Source organism: Hyperolius riggenbachi, chromosome 8, assembly GCF_040937935.1.
Source record: "Hyperolius riggenbachi isolate aHypRig1 chromosome 8, aHypRig1.pri, whole genome shotgun sequence".
NCBI classification, from domain to species: Eukaryota; Metazoa; Chordata; class Amphibia; order Anura; family Hyperoliidae; genus Hyperolius; species Hyperolius riggenbachi.
Genome location: NC_090653.1, coordinates 9,307,841 through 9,327,259, shown reverse-complemented (window position 1 = coordinate 9,327,259; position 19,419 = coordinate 9,307,841). Strand labels below are relative to the sequence as shown.

Sequence of the window (19,419 nt, the reverse complement as noted above, 5' to 3'; positions counted from 1 at the left end):
TGGGTCATTTTAGTCGGGGAAAAACCTATTTCTTATTTGTATATGTTTGCACATATTTTACATTTTTTTTTCCATAGTGCCCCTTTAAAGGGGTTCTGTGGATAATAAAAAAAAAATAAAATAAAAATAAACTTACCTGGGGCTTCTATTGGCCCCCTGCAGCTGTCACGTCCCGCGCCGTCCTCCTCCGATCACCCGTTCCCCGCCGCCGGCACTGGTCAATTATTCGTCTAATCAGTCGAATAATGCTCGCTCCCATTTGCGTTTCCGGGAGCTTTTTGCGCAGGCGCAGTACAAGGTTCTCTCATAATGAGCCTGCGCAGTAAGCTCCCAGGAGCGGGAAGTGGGTGCGAGCAAGCGAATGGCCGCACAGCCGCATCAGACGGATAAGTGGACCGGTGGCGGGGAACAGAGCATTGTAGGACGGCGCGGGACATGTCAGCTGCAGGGGGCCAATAGGAGCCCCAGGTAAGTGTCCGGTTTTGTTTTTTTAATAATCCACAGAACCCTTTTAAGGCCTGGGATCCACTTGCAAAACACTCTAAAAAACGCTAGTGGTTTTTATAGCGGTTTTGCCACATAAAAGCAGAACGATTTCTGAAGCAATTCCAAGGAAAGGGATTTTGGTTCCTTCTTCCCCTTAAAGGGAACCTGCAGCGAGTAAAAGGATTTAAAATAAACACATTACGAAGCTGCAAATGCATATTACACACTAACCTCACCGTCAGTTCCTCTCAGAAGCTCACCATTTTCTTCTGCCAATAATCCCTTCCAGTTCTGACAAGATTTTGTCAGAACTGAAATATATCAGTTGCTGTCAAATACACCTGAATGTGCAAGGTAATGTCCATGTTTCCCTCTGGCTCAAGTGGGTGATATTACACTGTAACAATGTGCTGACCAGGAATCTGTTATGGGGTAATGGCCATTATTAAACTGGAGGACGGACACATTTGTTACAGAATAAAAGGCAGTATAAATGTATTTATTTTTTCCTCCATCCCCGTCACTTACTGAAGTGTATATAAATCTGACAGAACTGACAGGCTTTGGACCGCTTCATCTTCTCATGGGGCATTCTCAGGGTTTCCTTTATTTTCAAAAGCACTTAATGGCGGTTTCTCAGCCCAACTACCAAAATAGTGAGCAAATGAGCAAGCAGGCTGGCCATAAGAGATCCTTTCCATAGAGGGCTTTTGTATAATAATAAAAAAAAAAAAAAAAAAAAAAAAGGACCTGAACTCACAGGACACGAGGAAAACAGAGAAATGCACCTTGCATGTTTTAGAGAGGAGAGCCTGTCTCATTCCCCCTCATCTTCAAGTAACAAGTGTCATTTGATCTTTCAGCTGTGTCAGCAGACGCAGCTAATATTTAAACAACAGATATTAACCCTTTGTCTGCTTCCATGAAAGCAGGAGGTAGACACACTGCAGGTTTATTTTAGTATTTGTATCAGCTGTAACAAAGAAATGTTTTTCTGTAAAGGTTAATATGCTGTTGCTTATCTTTTAGAGTAGAGAGGAAGTTCTGAGTTCAGGTCCGCTTTAAAGGACACCTGAAGTGAAAGGGTTATGGAGGCTGCCATATTTATTTCCTGATAAACAATGCACATTGCCTGGCTGTCCTGCTGATCTATTTGGCTGCAGTAGTGTCTGCATCACACACCTGAAACAAGCATGCAGCTAATCCGGCCACACTTCAGTCAGAAACACCTGATCTGCTGCATGCTTGTTCAGGGGCTGCGGCTAAACGTATCAGAGGCAGAGGATCAACAGGACTGCCAGGCAATGTGCATTGTTTAAAAGGAAATAAATATGGTTGCCTCAATGTCCCTCTCATTTCAGGAGCAGTCCAGTCCAGAACGATTGTTCCGTGTACCAAAAATCTGGCACGTCACTGGCCTTAATTCACTGAGCAGTTTAGACTAGTCTACAGATGGTTTTTAGTCTACAGATGGTTTTTAGTCTACAGATGGTTTGGTGTGATGTTTTAGACCTGGTCTAACATTCAGTAATTACAAAATTCCCAAAGGCAAACAAGCTGTAACCACGCCCACTTTCTCTGACAGAGATGAGACCAGCTGATTTCTGTGGGTAAAGTAATTCTGTGAGGTATTTTAGAGGTGAGGATGGAACCTTTAGAATGAATTAATTATGCAGAAGTGTAATTGTTTGCAGAGGAGAGGCCAAAGGAGAAGGATGTCAGTCATAGCTACTCGTTTGTGAATTGCATCTTTTGATCAGTTCCCCTGCTTTACCCACCTAATTACCAAATGGTTTAGACCAGGTCTAAAAAACAGGTCTAAAACATTTGGTAACAGTGAATTCCCTTTTCATGCAACTGACCAAACCATCAGTAGACTAAAAACCATCAGTAGACTAGTCTAAACTGCTTAGTGAATTGAGGCCATGTCTCCACAGCGCTGCTGTCCTCAGGATATACGAGACTTCAGCACATGGCACCAGCTCAAGAGACGCCAGCTGTATATTGCCACTTCTGGGTGGAGCGCACTCCTCCTACCCTCCTATCCAGCGTTGTGGAGTCAGTACAATAATCAACCGACTTCAACTCCAACTCCTCAGTTCATGAAACCTCTGACTCCAGATACAGAAAAATGACTTCGACTCCGCCTCCACAGCCCCCTTCCCCCATTCCACCCCATTTCTTACCTTCTTGGATGAGCCTCATCTCCGCCAGCAGCTCTATACACTTCTCCTCGTCGGGGATCTCAAACAGCCGCTCTGCAGACCACGGATCAGCCTGGATCCTCACCTTACACCCACCTGCAGGGACAGAACACAGCGTCAGACTCCCCGCCCACTGACAAGCATCAAACAGCGTCAGACTCCCCGCCCACTGACAAGCAGCAGACAGCGTCAGACTCCCCGCCCACTGACAAGAATCAGACAGCGTCAGACTCCCCGCCCACTGACAAGCAGCAGACAGCGTCAGACTCCCCGCCCACTGACAAGCAGCAGACAGCATCAGACTCCCCGCCCACTGACAAGCATCAGACAGCGTCAGACTCCCCGCCCACTGACAAGCAGCAGACAGCGTCAGACTCCCCGCCCACTGACAAGCAGCAGACAGCGTCAGACTCCCCGCCCACTGACAAGAATCAGACAGCGTCAGACTCCCCGCCCACTGACAAACAGCAGACAGCGTCAGACTCCCCGCCCACTGACAAGCAGCAGACAGCGTCAGAATCCCCGCCCACTGACAAGCAGCAGACAGCGTCAGACTCCCCGCCCACTGACAAGAATCAGACAGCGTCAGACTCCCCGCCCACTGACAAACAGCAGACAGCGTCAGACTCCCCGCCCACTGACAAGCAGCAGACAGCGTCAGACTTCCCGCCCACTGACAAGCAGCAGACAGCGTCAGACTCCCCGCCCACTGACAAGAATCAGACAGTGTCAGACTCCCCGCCCACTAACAGCAGACAGCGTCAGACTCCCCGCCCACTGACAAGAATCAGACAGCGTCAGACTCCCCGCCCACTGACAAACAGCAGACAGCGTCAGACTCCCCGCCCACTGACAAGCAGCAGACAGCGTCAGACTCCCCGCCCACTGACAAGCAGCAGACAGCGTCAGACTCCCCGCCCACTGACAAGAATCAGACAGCGTCAGACTCCCCGCCCACTGACAAACAGCAGACAGCGTCAGACTCCCCGCCCACTGACAAGCAGCAGACAGCGTCAGACTCCCCGCCCACTGACAAGAATCAGACAGCGTCAGACTCCCCGCCCACTGACAAACAGCAGACAGCGTCAGACTCCCCGCCCACTGACAAGCAGCAGACAGCGTCAGACTCCCCGCCCACTGACAAGCAGCAGACAGCGTCAGACTCCCCGCCCACTGACAAGCAGCAGACAGCATCAGACTCCCCACCCACTGACAAGCAGCAGACAGCGTCAGACTCCCCGCCCACTGACAAGCAGCAGACAGCGTCAGACTCCCCGCCCACTGACAAGCATCAGACAGCGTCAGACTCCCCGCCCACTGACAAGCATCAGACAGCGTCAGACTCCCCGCCCACTGACAAGCAGCAGACAGCGTCAGACTCCCCGCCCACTGACAAGCAGCAGACAGCGTCAGACTCCCCGCCCACTGACAAGCATCAGACAGCGTCAGACTCCCCGCCCACTGAAAAGCAGCAGACAGCGTCAGACTCCCCGCCCACTGACAAGAATCAGACAGCGTCAGACTCCCCGCCCACTGACAAGCAGCAGACAGCGTCAGACTCCCCGCCCACTGACAAGCAGCAGACAGCGTCAGACTCCCCGCCCACTGACAAGCAGCAGACAGCGTCAGACTCCCCGCCCACTGACAAGAATCAGACAGCGTCAGACTCCCCGCCCACTGACAAACAGCAGACAGCGTCAGACTCCCCGCCCACTGACAAGCAGCAGACAGCGTCAGACTCCCCGCCCACTGACAAGCAGCAGACAGCGTCAGACTCCCCGCCCACTGACAAGCAGCAGACAGCGTCAGACTCCCCACCCACTGACAAGCAGCAGACAGCGTCAGACTCCCCGCCCACTGACAAGCATCAGACAGCGTCAGACTCCCCGCCCACTGACAAGCATCAGACAGCGTCAGACTCCCCGCCCACTGACAAGCAGCAGACAGCGTCAGACTCCCCGCCCACTGACAAGCAGCAGACAGCGTCAGACTCCCCGCCCACTGACAAGCAGCAGACAGTGTGAGACTCCCCGCCCACTGAAGCAGCAGACAGCGTCAGACTCCCGCCCACTGATAAGTGTCAAACAGCGTCAGGCTCCCCGCCCACTGACAAGCAGCAGACAGTGTGAGACTGCCAGCCCACTGACAAGCAGTGCAGGGGAAGGAGAGGGAAGCTTTCAAGGGTGAAACTGCTTCTGTTTAAAGAGAAGGTAAAAAAAGGAAATCTGCAGTAGAGTACTATGGGTTATGCTGGGGATACACGGTACGTTTCTGTACCGTGTATCGACCAGCTGATCCGGCCAGCTGATAATATTCAGTTGGCCCAATCAAGCCGCTCGACCTGCGCCCGCTCGATCCCCGTTGGCGGACAATGGCACGGAATCGAGCGCTGTAAGGAAGCGCCGGCGGGGACGAGCGGTAATCGATCCGCGCAGACGAGCGGGGACGCGGCTGGGGTCGATTCAGTGGCTAATCGAGCCGCCGGTCGACCTGTCTATTCCCAGCATAACACACAGCGTGCCTGAAACTCTCTCTCTTCACTGCGGATGGCCAATCGCACACTTATCACTCAAGCTTGCATGCAGATATAATGCAGACTGGAACTGAGCCTGCTACACACACAGTTTGCCAACCTCCATGTAGTATGAGAACACATCTGCGCAATCTGCTCAGAATATCCCGGATCCATTAGGATTAAACAACAAATGCCCATTTCCCAGAAAACAAGCAAGTTATATACCCGTTTAATCAATGGAGCTACCTCATAGGGACAATAGAGAACTACATTAATTGTATTTAAAACTACACTGCAAGTAATATTTAGAGTGAACTATTTACAGTGAACCCGAGGCTGGACAGATGGTACAGAGGCATGTTCCCAGGTCCATGACATGCCTCTGTGTAGCGCCCCCCCCCGGCGCTATCACCCCCCGAAATAGCCGACATTCAGCCTGTCCCCAATCTCAAGGGGTAAGGGAGTCCCTATCAGGAGAAGAACTCCTGCAAAGTGTCCACTGGGGGCGTTCCCGATTACCGTTCCCCAGCTGCCATTGGGTAGCTCTGCCTCTCCATGGCCACTCCCCCTGCCACTGCCCCGCCTCCCTGCACTCCGCTCTGTGGGAGACACAGAGCAGCTCTTCCAGCGGCGTGACCCCAGAAGGTCGCAAAAATGAAACTACTACATATCTGGCCACAGGAGCGGCGCTGAGCAGCGGGGAACGGGACTACCTGATCAGCCCAGCCCCCCCCCCCCCCCCCCGGGATCAGGTAGCATGTTCCCCACCTTGGGTTCCCTTTAAAGGAACCATCAGCCAAATTACATGAAAGCCAATTTACTTACCTGGGGCTTCCTCCAGCCCCTTGCAGCCGACTGTTCCACAATGAGCTCCAATCTCCGCCAACGGCCCGGGATCCCCGCACAATGCAGAGGCCGACCTCCTCTACTGTGCCTGCACAGTACACCACGTACAACGTGGGCTTGATTGACAGCGGCGCTCACGCAGGCGCAGTAAGGACGACCTCGAGGTGCGGGGACCCCGGGCTGGCGGCAGAGAGCAGAGCTGTCGTGTGGGACAGTCGGCTGCAGGGGGCTGGAGGAAGCCCCAGGAAAGCAAAGCGGATTTCATGTAATTTGGCTTATGATTCCTTTAAGGCACACCTGAAGTGAGAGAGATATGGAGGCTGCCATATTTGTTTCCTTTAAAGCAATACCAGTTGCCTGGCAGCCCTGCTGATCCTCTGCCTCTAATACTACTATTAGCCATAGCCCCTGAACAAGCATGCAGCAGATCAGGTGCTTCTGACATTGTCAGATCTGACAAGATGAGCTGCATGCTTGTTTCTGGTGTTATTCAGACACTACTGCAGCCAAATAGATCAGCAGGGTTGCCAGGCAACTGGTATTGTTTAAAACGAACTGGGTCTTACTTTGTTATTCACAAAGCATTACATTTGAGATGACCAGCTATGATGTGAAAGGTAAACCAGCCCAAGAGGGTGGCGATGAAGTCGATCGGTTGGGTATAATGGGTGTGCGCCACTGCCTGTATTATTTTGTACCGCACCACGGAATATGTTGGCATTTTATAAATCAATAATAATTCTACCAGAGTCAAGATGGAAGAATAAAAAAAAAAAAGGTAAATGTTCTGTTTGAAATTCCGCTTTATGTGTGAGGCATCTGTATAGCAATCTGTCTCCACACTGTGACAGGCAGCTTATCTCAATGAAAATAGACTCGAAGTATAACCCGAAGTATCTTTACTTGCATTAGAAGCATACAGGGATGTTTCTAGAGCTTTTCCATAGATGCGACTGCAAGATACACACAGGATTACCTCACTGATTGACTCAAACCTGTAACTGAATAGCTTACAAAATGGCTGCTGAGCAGAGAGTGACAGTTGGGACATGCTAACTAGTTACATCCTGCAGGGGAACTGGAATATTCTATTAGGGCCTGAGCCCACTAACGCAGTTGTGTCTGCATTTCAAGAGAAACTCCGACCAAAAATTGAACTTTATCCTAATCAGTAGCTGATACCCCCTTTTACATGAGAAATCTATTATTTTTCACAAACAGACCATCAGGGGGCGCTGTATGACAGATATTGTGGTGAAACCCCTCCCACAAGTAACCCCTCCCACAAGAAAAGTTCGAACTTTTGTGGGAAATAGCTGTTTCCAACTGCCAAGAAACATGCAGCAGCTACATCACCTGCCAACAGTAAAATGTTCACTGGAGTTCCTCTTTCAGCATCTGTAACATTGATGTGTTGCTGAAAAGCAGACGCAACTGCGCACAACTGCGTTAGTGGGCTCAGGCCCTTAGGGCGCTTTCACACCAGAGGCAGTTTTCTGCGGTGTAAGGCCAAGTCGAAACTTTGTGTTAACCAAGGTAGAATGAAAGTCCATAGACTTATTTTACCTTTAACACCCGACGCTGTGTTTCGGTACGTCGCAGTTCGACGCACCCGGGAGCTTTTAATCGTCAGTTTTCCCATCAGGTTGAATTTATAGCTACCGCCGCTGACTGAGTCGCACCGCAGCATCCCAACGACACACCGCAGGCTATTCAGCGTGTGCAGGAAACCGGCTCCTACACACGTTGTTAGATATGAAAGAGCCCTAAATAAAGAATGCTAAATAACACTCAGAAAGGCTGTTGTGACAGCACAATAAAGCAAACTGTGGACTGTTGTATAAAAACTTGTCAAACGAACATCCACCTAAATGAGGTTCTTAAGGGAAGATCCAAGGGAAAAAACAAAACAAAAAACAAGTTCTGCTTACCCGCGGCTTCCTCCAGCCTCTGGCAGCCGATCTGTCCCTCGCCGCAGCTCTGGTGGCCTGGGGTCCCCTCCGTTGCAGGTCGGCATCTTGTGCGCAGCCGCGCCGCTTGCGCTCCAGCGGCCGGGAGTGTTGGCATCTGCAGCAGAAGGGATCCTGGGACACCCAAGCTGCGGCGAGGGACATATCGGCTGCCAGGGGCTGGAGGAAGCCGTACGTAAGTAGAACTTTTCATTTGGAACCACAGCCTTTGGGCCCTTTAAGGACCAGAGACCTTTTTTTATAAAAAAATAAAAAAATTCTCTACTTTATTGGCTCGCAGTGATCAGGTGATCAGTCAATGAAAAAAGCTCCAGTGTTCTCCCCAGGCTCTTTTATCCAGGTGCAGCACCCAGCTACCTTTGGTGAGCGCCCGGCTGTCAGTGGCTCGCCTCCACCTCCTATGCTGTAAGTGGAGTTGCGCCGGTCCTGCATTCCCCTGGTTGCGCCCCACCCGGCACTTTTTTAAGCCACCCGGCTGGAAAAAAAAGTCTCTGGGGAGAACACTGGGCTCCTGCTGACCGGGGCACGGAACTCAGCTTCTGTGCCGGGGGCAGTGTGGGCTGTGGGGGTTGCAGCAGACATTTACTTACCTATGGGAAGCTGCCCCATAGCCAACCCGTCTATATGGAGGCTTTCATTTTCTATCCCCCAACGCCCTAGCCCCCCCCCCCCCCCCCGTGCCGCAGGTTCACACAGTTCTATACTATGTCTCTGGCTGCCACAAAGCATGCTGGGGTCACGTGATGCCTTCTGGGAGATGTAGTTCCCAATGATGTGACTACATCTCCCGGCATGCATTGCAGCGGCCAGGCAGACAGGATATGACAGCTGAAATTTTAATTTGTGACACGGGGACACAGAAAATGGCATCCTCCATATAAACAAGGGGGCTATGGAGCTACCCTCCTTAGGTAAGTGCAGAAAATGCCTGCTGCACCCAACCAAAGCCCACACAAGTTCAAAACCTCCCTTAGGTGGAAGATCGTTTATAAAAAATAGTGCACAGTTCACTTTAAGAGGAAATAAATATGGCAGCCTCCACACCCCTCTCAGTTCAGTGCCGGGGAATAGGTGCCAGTGTCCTATGAATGATTAAAGTGGAGCTGAACTCTTACACAGGACAGAACGAAAACAGACAGAAATGCACCCTGTATGCATTTAGAGAGTTTGGTGTCTAATTCCACCTCATCTGTGACTAATCACCAGTGTAATTTGATTGCTCCCCTGTGTCAGCTGGCTGCCTTGGCAGAGCAACTAATTGGCAAACACAGGATGTTGACAATATGTCTGCCTCCATGAAAGCAGGAAGTGGAAACACTGCAGATTTATATCAGCTGTAACAAAGAAATGTTTTTCTTTAAAGAGAAACTCCAACCAAGAATTGAACTTCATCCCAATCAGTAGCTGAAAACCCCTTTTACATGAGAAATCTATTGCTTTTCACAAACAGACCATCAGGGGGCGCTGTATGACTGATTTTGTGCTGAAACCCCTCCCACAAGAAGCTCTGGGACCGCTGTACTTTTGGCAGTTTGTTACAATGTAACAAGGTTCACAGACAGGAATTAGCTGTTTACAGCTGTCTCTAACAGCCAAAACAGCTAGGAGCAGCTACATAACCTGCCCACAGTAACAATGTCACCATGTAATAAATGTCAGAATGTAAATCAGGGAGAGGAAAGATTTTACAGTGAACAAACACTGACTAAATCATTTATACTTAATTATTGTAAAAATGAAGCACTTTTTTAATGGCATTATTTTTACTGGAGTTCCTCTTTAAAGCTTATTATGCTGTAGCGTATATTTTAGAACAGAGAGGAAGTTCTGAGTTCAGGTCCGCTTTGATAATACTGCTTACAGCCCGGACAGGCGTGGGGCCATGCTGTTTCCCTCTTGCAGTGACCGGAGAGATTGTCACTAGCCGTGTTGGCGTACATACAGGCCGGGTCAGAGACGGGCGAGGATGTGGTCTGACCTCTGACATTTGTCATTCAGCCAGATCTTCTGCATGAATTGGGAAGTCCGTGACATTTGGGCGGTTTCGGGCGAGGTTATATTTAGATGTAAATGTCATTTCGCAAGCATGCGTTTCCCACGTGGCAGGACCGTAATTATCTGTTTACAAAACATGTCGGGTTCCTAAGCCCAGCGTAGCCCAACGCATATCCCACGCTATAGCCTGCTATACACCTTCAATTCCAATTGCCCAATCACTGACGGATTTTACCAGCTTGCATAGTATAAAAAAAATGCTAATTCTTTGGAGTAGATGCAAATGTAAGAGTTCCCCTTTAGCATACAGAGTCATTGTGGATGCACTATTTCCTCTTCCTGTGTGATAACATTCTGCAGAATAAGCCATCGATGACCTCGCGGCCTGCAGCGTGGATTACCGCTGTGAGTCGCTCAGTACGGAGGAGGATGTCACAAAGCGTTAGCCAACAGCAGGATTAATACATCCCATGACTGTAGAGACAGGTGACCCGCTCTGCAGTCCCCCCTCATTGCACTGCTGCAAAGACCTATTTCTACTGGGAGCCGCGTGAGATTTGGGCCCCCGTGCTGTTGTGAAGACACAGCCAAAACGCTGCATGGCATGCCTATAGGGATTCTAATGCACACTACAGAAAACTGCAGCATGCCGACCAGAATTGCCACGGCGGACGGACGGCGAGCCTAAGGCCGCATCTCCCCATTCAGCCCGCATGCAGGGAAACGCTGCGTATTCCGAGGTAGCAGAAACCGGCCCTAAAGCTAAGGACACACTGCTAGATAAACCAAGTGAAACGACTGATGAACGGCCACTCCACGATTAAAGAGGTTATAGCGATGTGGACGACAGCATTAGATTGCAACCCAAATGGCAAACGATTGCCAATCGATGGGATCGTTAAACGATGCAGGATGTAGTGCAGGGGTCAGGAACCTCTTTGGCTGAGAGAGCCATAAACGCCATATATATTAAAATGTAATTCCTTGAGAGCCATACGATATGTTTCAAACTGGGACAGTGCGCATGTACAGCAGAGGGCTGTCCCTGTTGCCATGGTGATGTGTTTACAGTTGATCCTCTGGGCAGCGGAAGTGTCAGACACGTCTTCAGCTTCTCTTTGGTTTCAGCAACATCAGCAATTTCCCCCGAGAGTCGGACAGGAGAAATACCGACTAACAGCTTGTACAATCTCGACCTACAAAGTCACTGGACCTGACAGGGTCCAGGGTGGGACTATTGGAGCGACCGTTAGTTTTGGGGGGAGTACGAGTAAATTACTAGCACTTGCTACAGCATTAGCGTGCCTACTTTGAAAATGTTACTTGCGCTGCCACACTAAGCTGTGCTGCTTGAGCAATGTATATTAGTGAATCAAATTCTACTGATTTGTATGTGAGCCAGATGCAGCCATCAAAAGAGCCACATCTGTCTCCCGAGCCATTGGTTCCCTACCCCTGATGTAAAGGAAGGTGTCGATTGGCTCATATCGCTGCACACACTGCTGATGAACGAATATCTGCTGAAACGATCCGTTACGTCGGCCGTTCAAAATGGCCCAGCACCGCCGCGGATCGTTCGTTTATCGCTCCCTCAAGCCGCCGTTTCTGCTTTGGACATCTGAAATAAGAGTCATTCATCGTGTTCGTTTATAACGATGTTTACAAAGCTTTATGTCAGAAGCTGGAAACTCTAGTCCAGCGGCTCTCCTGTGATGTCATTGTCACCATACAGACTGAGGAACAAAAGGACGGATTGGAAAGAGTGAGTCACACCTGCCTTGTCCACAACATCTCAGTGCAGATTTCCTGGGAAGAGTCATATTTCAGGACACCTCTAACAAACAGGGGGGGTTACTGTAATCCTTTAAGTCAAGATTATACGTTCCTGGGGCGTTTCACAGCAACGCTGACCTGACCGTAACCCGATATCCCCAGACGAAGCAAAGCTCCACACGTTGGCAATCCTAACATCTCCGCTCTCCAGACTCTGATTATACAGGCGCTTATCAAGGGGATCAACACCACGATACATGATATTAAAGGACTGCTACCACAAAAAATGGTAAAATACATGTAATCACAGGCAAATAAGAAGTACGTTTCTTCCAGAGTAAAAGAAGCAATAAATTACTTGTCACTTACAGTAGGCAGTAGAAATCTGACAGAACCGACAGGTCTTGGTGTAGTCCATCTCTCTATGCGCTACAAAATGTCGCATTTGATTGCCATATGTGACTATATCAGCAATAAAAGAGCAGACTAAGTCGATGGTGTCGGTCCTATTCCTCTGCATCAGTGCGCGATCCCGAGCGCTGCCGGATCGACCGAGGCACGCCGCAACCGATATCCTGGTGGTGAGCTCCTTTTCCCTCGCATCATTTTTCAATACTCGCAAAAATTGGTGGCTAAAACATGCTAATTCTAAATGGAGATAATCGCGATTGCAGCGCATTTGTGAAGCTGGCTGCAATTTTCGGGGGAATCGAGACTCTGTATGAGAATTCTCACGCGTTTTAGAAAATATCAGGACGATCTTGTCCATAAAGTACAATGAGGGTAAAAAAGCACCCCGGGGTTTATAAAACTGAGTTAAAGACAACAGTAAAAACAATAAATGAGGTGGCTTACCTCAATAAGGACATTCTCATCAGAAAAAAAAGAGGAGAAAAGAGAAAAAATTAAATTCTCTTTTTTTTCCTATGAGAATATCCTTATTGAGGTAAGCCACTTCACTTAGGCTGCTTTCACAGTGGGACGTTACAGGCGCACGTTAGAGCAGCCTGTAACGCAGCCCCACCGCACAGCAATCATAAATCAATGGGCTGTTCACAGTGCCCACGTTGCGTTACACAGTAACGCTGCGCCATCAGACAGCGTACTGCATGCAGTACTTTCTAAGTGGCAGAGCCGCGTTAGACTGGTTGCACATGCTCAGTAACGTTGGGGAGGAGCGGAGAGCGGCCAGGCACATGGCTAATTAATATTCACTGCACTGTGTGACGTGCAGTGTTTACTTCCTGGAGCGGCGATTGGCCGGGCGGGACCACAAGATGCAACATGCGTCCAAGAGTGCGCATCACGGCATCACGGACACCAGAGTGAGCTGCACAACGCGGCTCACTCCGACGTCCACAGCAGGGAGCACCAGGCGTTGCGTTAGGGGCACGTTATGCGACCATAACGTCCCCTAAAACGCAACGTCCTGGTGTGAAACCAGCCTTAGAGTTTTTACTGTTGTTTTTAACTCAGTTCAGTGTCCTCCCCAGAATCTTTTTCCTCCAGCCGGGTGGCATGAAAAAGCAGCTGGGTGGGGCAAAATGGGAGAATGCAGGGCTGGTGCTTTTGTGTGCAGCTCTGCTTACAGAATAGGAGGAGGTGAACTGATAACAGCCGGGTGCTCACCAAAACTAGCCGGGCGGAGCACCCGCCTAAAAGAGCCTGGGGAGAACACTGCAGTTTTATAAACCCCGGGGCGCTTCATTACCCTCATTGTGCTTTATGGACAAGACCGTCCTGATTTTTTTTAAAACACGGGGGAATTCTCATAGCTTCTCATCCCCAGTAACCCACCTTTGTGAGTAGCCCTTTTATCATTATATTGTTTCAGTGTTACTGACATACGACACCATTTGGGCTCATGAGTTTCATTTTGTCTCTTCTTTCCAGGGTGTCCCGACACCCCATCCACTGCGTTGTCCATAAAGTACAATTCGATCTATACGTTACAGCAGACATGACGGGAATGATGGACGGTGGGCAGGGTCCGGCGTTTCCACTATAAATCACCCCAGCAGTGATACGCATTCCTCGTATATTGCCATCACCAGCTAATATGGATAAGAATGTACACAGCCCCGCCCCCAGCATGCCTCGGGAACTATGCTGTATACATAATCTATAGCCAGTCTACACTCAGGACAGATATCAGGACACAGTTACAGCGTAACTTCAGCTATGTTATAACGTATAACAATTATAAACTACAACGTTACACAGAAAGATACAAAACCCTGGAGTTTGCTGACATGTCTGCACAAGCCTGGCCACAAACTGAAGGATCAGTACCTGATCCGGTCAGTCCGTGTGTAGAAGGCATAACTTCCCCCCAATAACACTAAGGGTTCGTTGACATCATTGAGGCAGACTGGGGGTGCGACTGAGACACAACACGCCCGATCACATGCCATCTGCGCTGCTGATCCTATTCACTACAGTGCATGGGTCAGCGCTGCGCTCGGCCAAAAGACGCATGCAGCAGTACATTAGTGCAGCACAGCGCACGTGATCTGAACAGCAGAAGGGCTGTCTATGCACTTCTGACGTTCTTGCGTCAGAAGTGCAGTTCTGAGAGCACGTTTAAAGATATCAGAGGTTGGAGAGTGACAGATATGTTGTGGAAGGGCATTCCAGATGAGAAGTGAAGCATTTGAGAAGTCTTGTATATGTGAATGTGAGGAGGTAATTCTAGAGAAGGACGACAGAAGATCATGTGCAGATCTGAGATTGCGGTTGGGTTGGAAACTGGAAATTAGTGAGGAGATGTACAGGGGAGAGAGATTGTGGAGAGCTTTGTAGGTCAGGGTTAGAGCTTGAACTGGATCCTCTGGGTAATTGGCAGCCAGTGAAGAGCTTGACAGAGAGGAGCAGCAGAGGAAGAGCGAGAAGAGAGATGAATGAGACGAGACGAGTTCAGTACAGATTGGAGCGGTGCCAGTCTGTTAGCTGGTAGTCCACAATATAGTATCTTACAATAGTCCAGACGAACTATTATAAGTGCATGTACTAACATTTTAGTTGTGTCCTGAGTGAGAAAAGGTCGGATGCAGGATATTTTTTTTGAGTTGGAGATGACAGGAGCTGGTTAGGGAGTGAATGTGAGGAATAAAAGAAAGAGAAGAGTCAGATATTACCCCTAAGCACCGTGCTTTGGAATTGAAGTTATGGGAGTGTAATTAACATTTGTTGTTATTTCAGGCAGAGTGGTGGACAGAGATGGTGGAAAAATAATCTGTTCTGTTTTACTCATTTTAAGTTTTAAGAATCGAGAGGACATGAAAGAGGATATAGCAGTCAGGAACATGTGTGAGGAGGGAGTTAAAGAGTAACTGATAGGCATTACATCCAAATTCAAGTCTCGATTTACATATGTTAAATAGATACTAAACAGGCAATGCAAACGTTCATAATCAATGTGACATTTTTTATTTTAGGTGAGTAACAATCCCGTTGTCCCAAAGCTCTAACCTCATACATCAGTCGCAAAAGAGAAGTTGCAGTGCATGCTGGGTTTTTTTTTCCTCCTCTCTTCCTCCTTCCCGCAGGCTCCCACAGGCTGAAGCTAATCGTGATGTCATTTCCTCCCTTACGGCATCCCCTCCTCCCTGCGGTACCCCTTGTGGACTTGGTGCCCAGTCTGGACTTAAGGGCAGCATGGTCTTTAGAAATTTATTTAAATTAGTGCCCTTGAAATGAATACGCTTTCATATGTCCCCCGCATCACTACAGTGCGAAGCGGGGAGGAATTAAGGCATCGCACAAAGACTCACCTACTCATGGTTCCAGGTGCTGAAGTTCCCGTCTAAATTCTGCACTAACACTACCACTGCCGAGTTTAGACGGGAACTTCAGCTGGACACCGGCTGCATTATACCACTGTCAACTGGCCTGAAATGACCACACATCAGGGCTGTAATTTACACAGCTGCTTATTCATACAGATTGTTGCACAACAACGCTGATCCAACAATTAAACCAGCAGCAGCTAACAGAGCACAGAGCTCCCTCTCGTCTGCACTTATCGTACACATTCCAAGCATTGCACTGCAGCTCACATACACACCGGCGTCTGTCCCGCAGATCATACAGGCGTGGAACGCAGAGTCCAAACATGCAGGATAAGCTTTTATTCTCTAAACATTAATTAAAGAGGAGCTGTCAGCTATACTATCTCAGAAAAAAAACAACACATATATAAGTAGATAAATACTTGCTCTACTTACATAACAGATGTATTGCATTGTCCACGTTTTGATTTTAGTGATTCTTCTATAGTAAAAAAAGAAAAAAAATCCTTCTTAGGATTCTCCATTGCCCATTCACACTTGCTGATCGCAAAACGCTAACGATTTTGCTAGCGTTTAGCTCTGGCGTTTTTGGGTGATTACCGCAAAGCAATCACTATTCACACCTGTCGATTTTTTAGCGATCGCGTTTTGCGCTTCTATAGCACTAAAACGCGATCGCGGGAAAATCGTCTGAAAATGGTGCAGGCTACGCGTTTGCGTTTAGCAAATCGCCCAAGGGGGAACAGCCCCTTAAAGTTTCATTGCGCTAGCGTTTGAGCGTTTTGCCGAAATCGCAGCAAAACGCTCAAGTGTGATTGGGTCCTAACTGTGTCTATCTTGAAGCCAATCCTGATGTCATTTTCTCCCTTACTCTCCTCTGCCTGATTGTGTGCGCCACCCCTACCAGTTATCAGGCACTACCACCCAGCTCTGCAATAGAAAGTGCATTGTCTCAGCATGAGAAATATTGGCCAATCAGAGAGGAACAGAGGTGTGGGAGGGGAAAACAGGAGGGAAAGAGGCTTCAGCCAATCAGGCTGCATTAGTTAAGTCTGAGGGGAAATAAAGAAGCAAAAAAAGACAACCCAGCATGCCCTGCAACTTCCTTTGTTCAGCAATGTACCAAATAAGAGTCAGGTAAACTGGGGAATGATCATTTAGCAACAAGAAAAGTAATCGTGATTTTAACTTTTGGTTTGACTGCTTAGCATCCTTATTACTTGTTCATCACATAAAAAAAGATTAGATTTTTTTATTTTATGCCCGACAGTTACACTTTAAATAACTACTGCTCGCGGTAGCACAATATAAAAAATGAAAAACCAGAAACAGAATGCTAAGATAGGTAGACTCCGGTTAACAAATGAGACGGACTGTAGATTTATTCGTAACCTGAATCGGAAGTAAGAGTGATTTGGGGGCTGCCATATTTATTTCCTTTTAAACAATACCAGTTTCTTGGTAGCCCTGCTGATCTATTTGGCTGCAGTAGTGTCTGAATCACACCAGAAACAAGCATGCAGCTAATCTTGTCAGATCTGACAATAATGTCAGAAACACCTGATCTGCTGTATGCTTGTTCAGGGGCTAGGACTAAAAGTATTAGAGGCAGAGGATCAGCAGGACAGCCAGGCAACCGGTATTGCTTAATAGGAAATAAATATGGCAGCCTCCATATACCTCTCACTACAGTTGTCCTTTAAGTCAGAACAATGTGCCATCTCTGTCCCTGAGCCTCCAGTGTCCCCCTTTCTGGCACCTCTGTCCTCCACGCTTATCGCATCACCAGAGACTCACACATTCGCTGATAATCGGCTGATCTCAGCGACGTTCAGACACATGGCACTGTGAGCCAGACACAGGATACACACTGCACATCTGCACATCATTAGCAGCTTTCAGCACGATCGCTCCGCTGTGCAGCAACATTCACAAAGCGGGAGCCAAAAAACATCACTGCGGAAACCACAAACATGCAGGAAGTTGGGCAAAATACGATGCGAGAGATAATACAACTGCCAGATCTGCAGCGTCACTCCACTGACAGGATAAACAGGATGCTACACATGCAATGCCGGAAGCACGCAAAGCACAGGTTACATGTATGTGCACAACAGTTATCCCACACTGGAGCGCTGATCACTTTCCATTAAAGATTTTACATCCAGGTACTGGTGTGTTCCCTTCAAGATACACAGTGCAAGCGGTGCCTTATTGCCTATACTGATAGGAAACTAGCTGCAGAGTGTGCTGATCTCTGCTGCCTTCAGTATGTACAGTATAAGCTGTTACTGTGTGCCTGTACTGATAGTAAACTAGCTGCGGCGTGTGCTGATCTCTGCTGCCTCCAGTATGTACAGTATAAGCTGTTACTATGTGCCTGTACAGATAGTAAACTAGCTGCAGCGTGTGCTGATCTCTGCTGCCTCCAGTATGTACAGTATAAGCTGTTACTCTGTGCCTGTACTGATAGTAAACTAGCTGCAGTGTGTGCTGATCTCTGCTACCCCAGTATGTACAGTATAAGCTGTTACTCTCTGCCTGTACTGATAGTAACCTAGCTGCAGTGTGTGCTGATCTCTGCTGCCTCCAGTATGTACAGTATAAGCTGTTACTCTGTGCCTGTACTGATAGTAAACTAGCTGCAGTGTGTGCTGATATCTGCTACCTCCAGTATGTACAGTATAAGCTGTTACTCTGTGCCTGTACTGATAGTAAACTAGCTGCAGTGTGTGCTGATCTCTGCTGCCTCCAGTATGTACGGTATAAGCTGTTACTCTATGCCTGTACTGATAGTAAACTAGCTGCAGTGTGTGCTGATCTCTGCTACCCCAGTATGTACAGTATAAGCTGTTACTCTCTGCCTGTACTGATAGTAAACTAGCTGCAGTGTGTGCTGATATCTGCTACCTCCAGTATGTACAGTATAAGCTGTTACTCTGTGCCTGTACTGATAGTAAACTAGCTGCAGTGTGTGCTGATCTCTGCTGCCTCCAGTATGTACAGTATAAGCGGTTACTCTGTGCCTGTACTGATAGTAACCTAGCTGCAGTGTGTGCTGATCTCTGCTGCCTTCAGTATGAACTGTATAAGCTGTTACTCTGTGCCTGCACTAATAGTAAACTAGCTGCAGTGTGTGCTGGTCTCTGCTGCCTCCAGTATGTACAGTATAAGCTGTTACTCTGTGCCTGTACTGGATAGTAAACTAGCTGCAGTGTGTGCTGATCTCTGCTGCCTCCAGTATGTACAGTATAAGCTGTTACTCTGTGTCTGCACTGATAGTAAACTAGCTGCAGTGTGTGCTGATCTCTGCTGCCTCCAGTATGTACAGTATAAGCTGTTACTCTGTGTCTGCACTGATCGTAAACTAGCTGCAGTGTGTTCTGATCTCTGCTGCCTCCAGTTTGTACAGTAGAAGCTGTTACTCTGTGCCTGTACTGATAGTAAACTAGCTGCAGCGTGCAGATCTCTGCTACCTCCAGTATGTACAGTATAAGCTGTGACTCTGTGCCTGTACCGATAGTAACTAGCTGCAATGTGTGCTGATCTCGGCTACCCCCAGTATGTACAGTATACTATACATAGTTACTCTGTGCCTGTACTTATAGTAAACTAGCTGCAGTGTGTGCTGACCTCTGCTACATCCAGTATGTACAGTATAAGCTGTAACTCTGTGCCTGTACTGATAGTAAACTAGCTGCAGCGTGTGCTGATCTCTGCTGCCTCCAATATGTAAAGTATACGCTGTTACTCTGTGCCTGTACTGATAGTAATTTAGCTGCAGTGTGTGCTGATCTCTGCTGCCTTCAGTATGTACAGTATAAGCTGTTACTCTGTGC

At 48.4% G+C, this 19,419-nt stretch overlaps 1 protein-coding gene across 3 annotated transcripts in view; it reads right to left on the bottom strand.

Moving 5' to 3' along the window:
• OCRL (OCRL inositol polyphosphate-5-phosphatase) overlaps positions 1–19,419 on the bottom strand; it is a 136,262-nt gene that overhangs the window by 99,530 nt on the left and 17,313 nt on the right. For 2 of the 3 annotated variants that reach the window (XM_068249990.1, XM_068249991.1), the window contains exon 5: positions 2,673–2,786. In XM_068249990.1, coding sequence (XP_068106091.1) covers positions 2,673–2,786 — 114 coding nt within the window. Of the gene's footprint in view, positions 1–2,672; positions 2,787–6,958; positions 7,038–19,419 lie in introns of those variants that run through there. The other variant, XM_068249992.1, reaches the window with a different exon arrangement.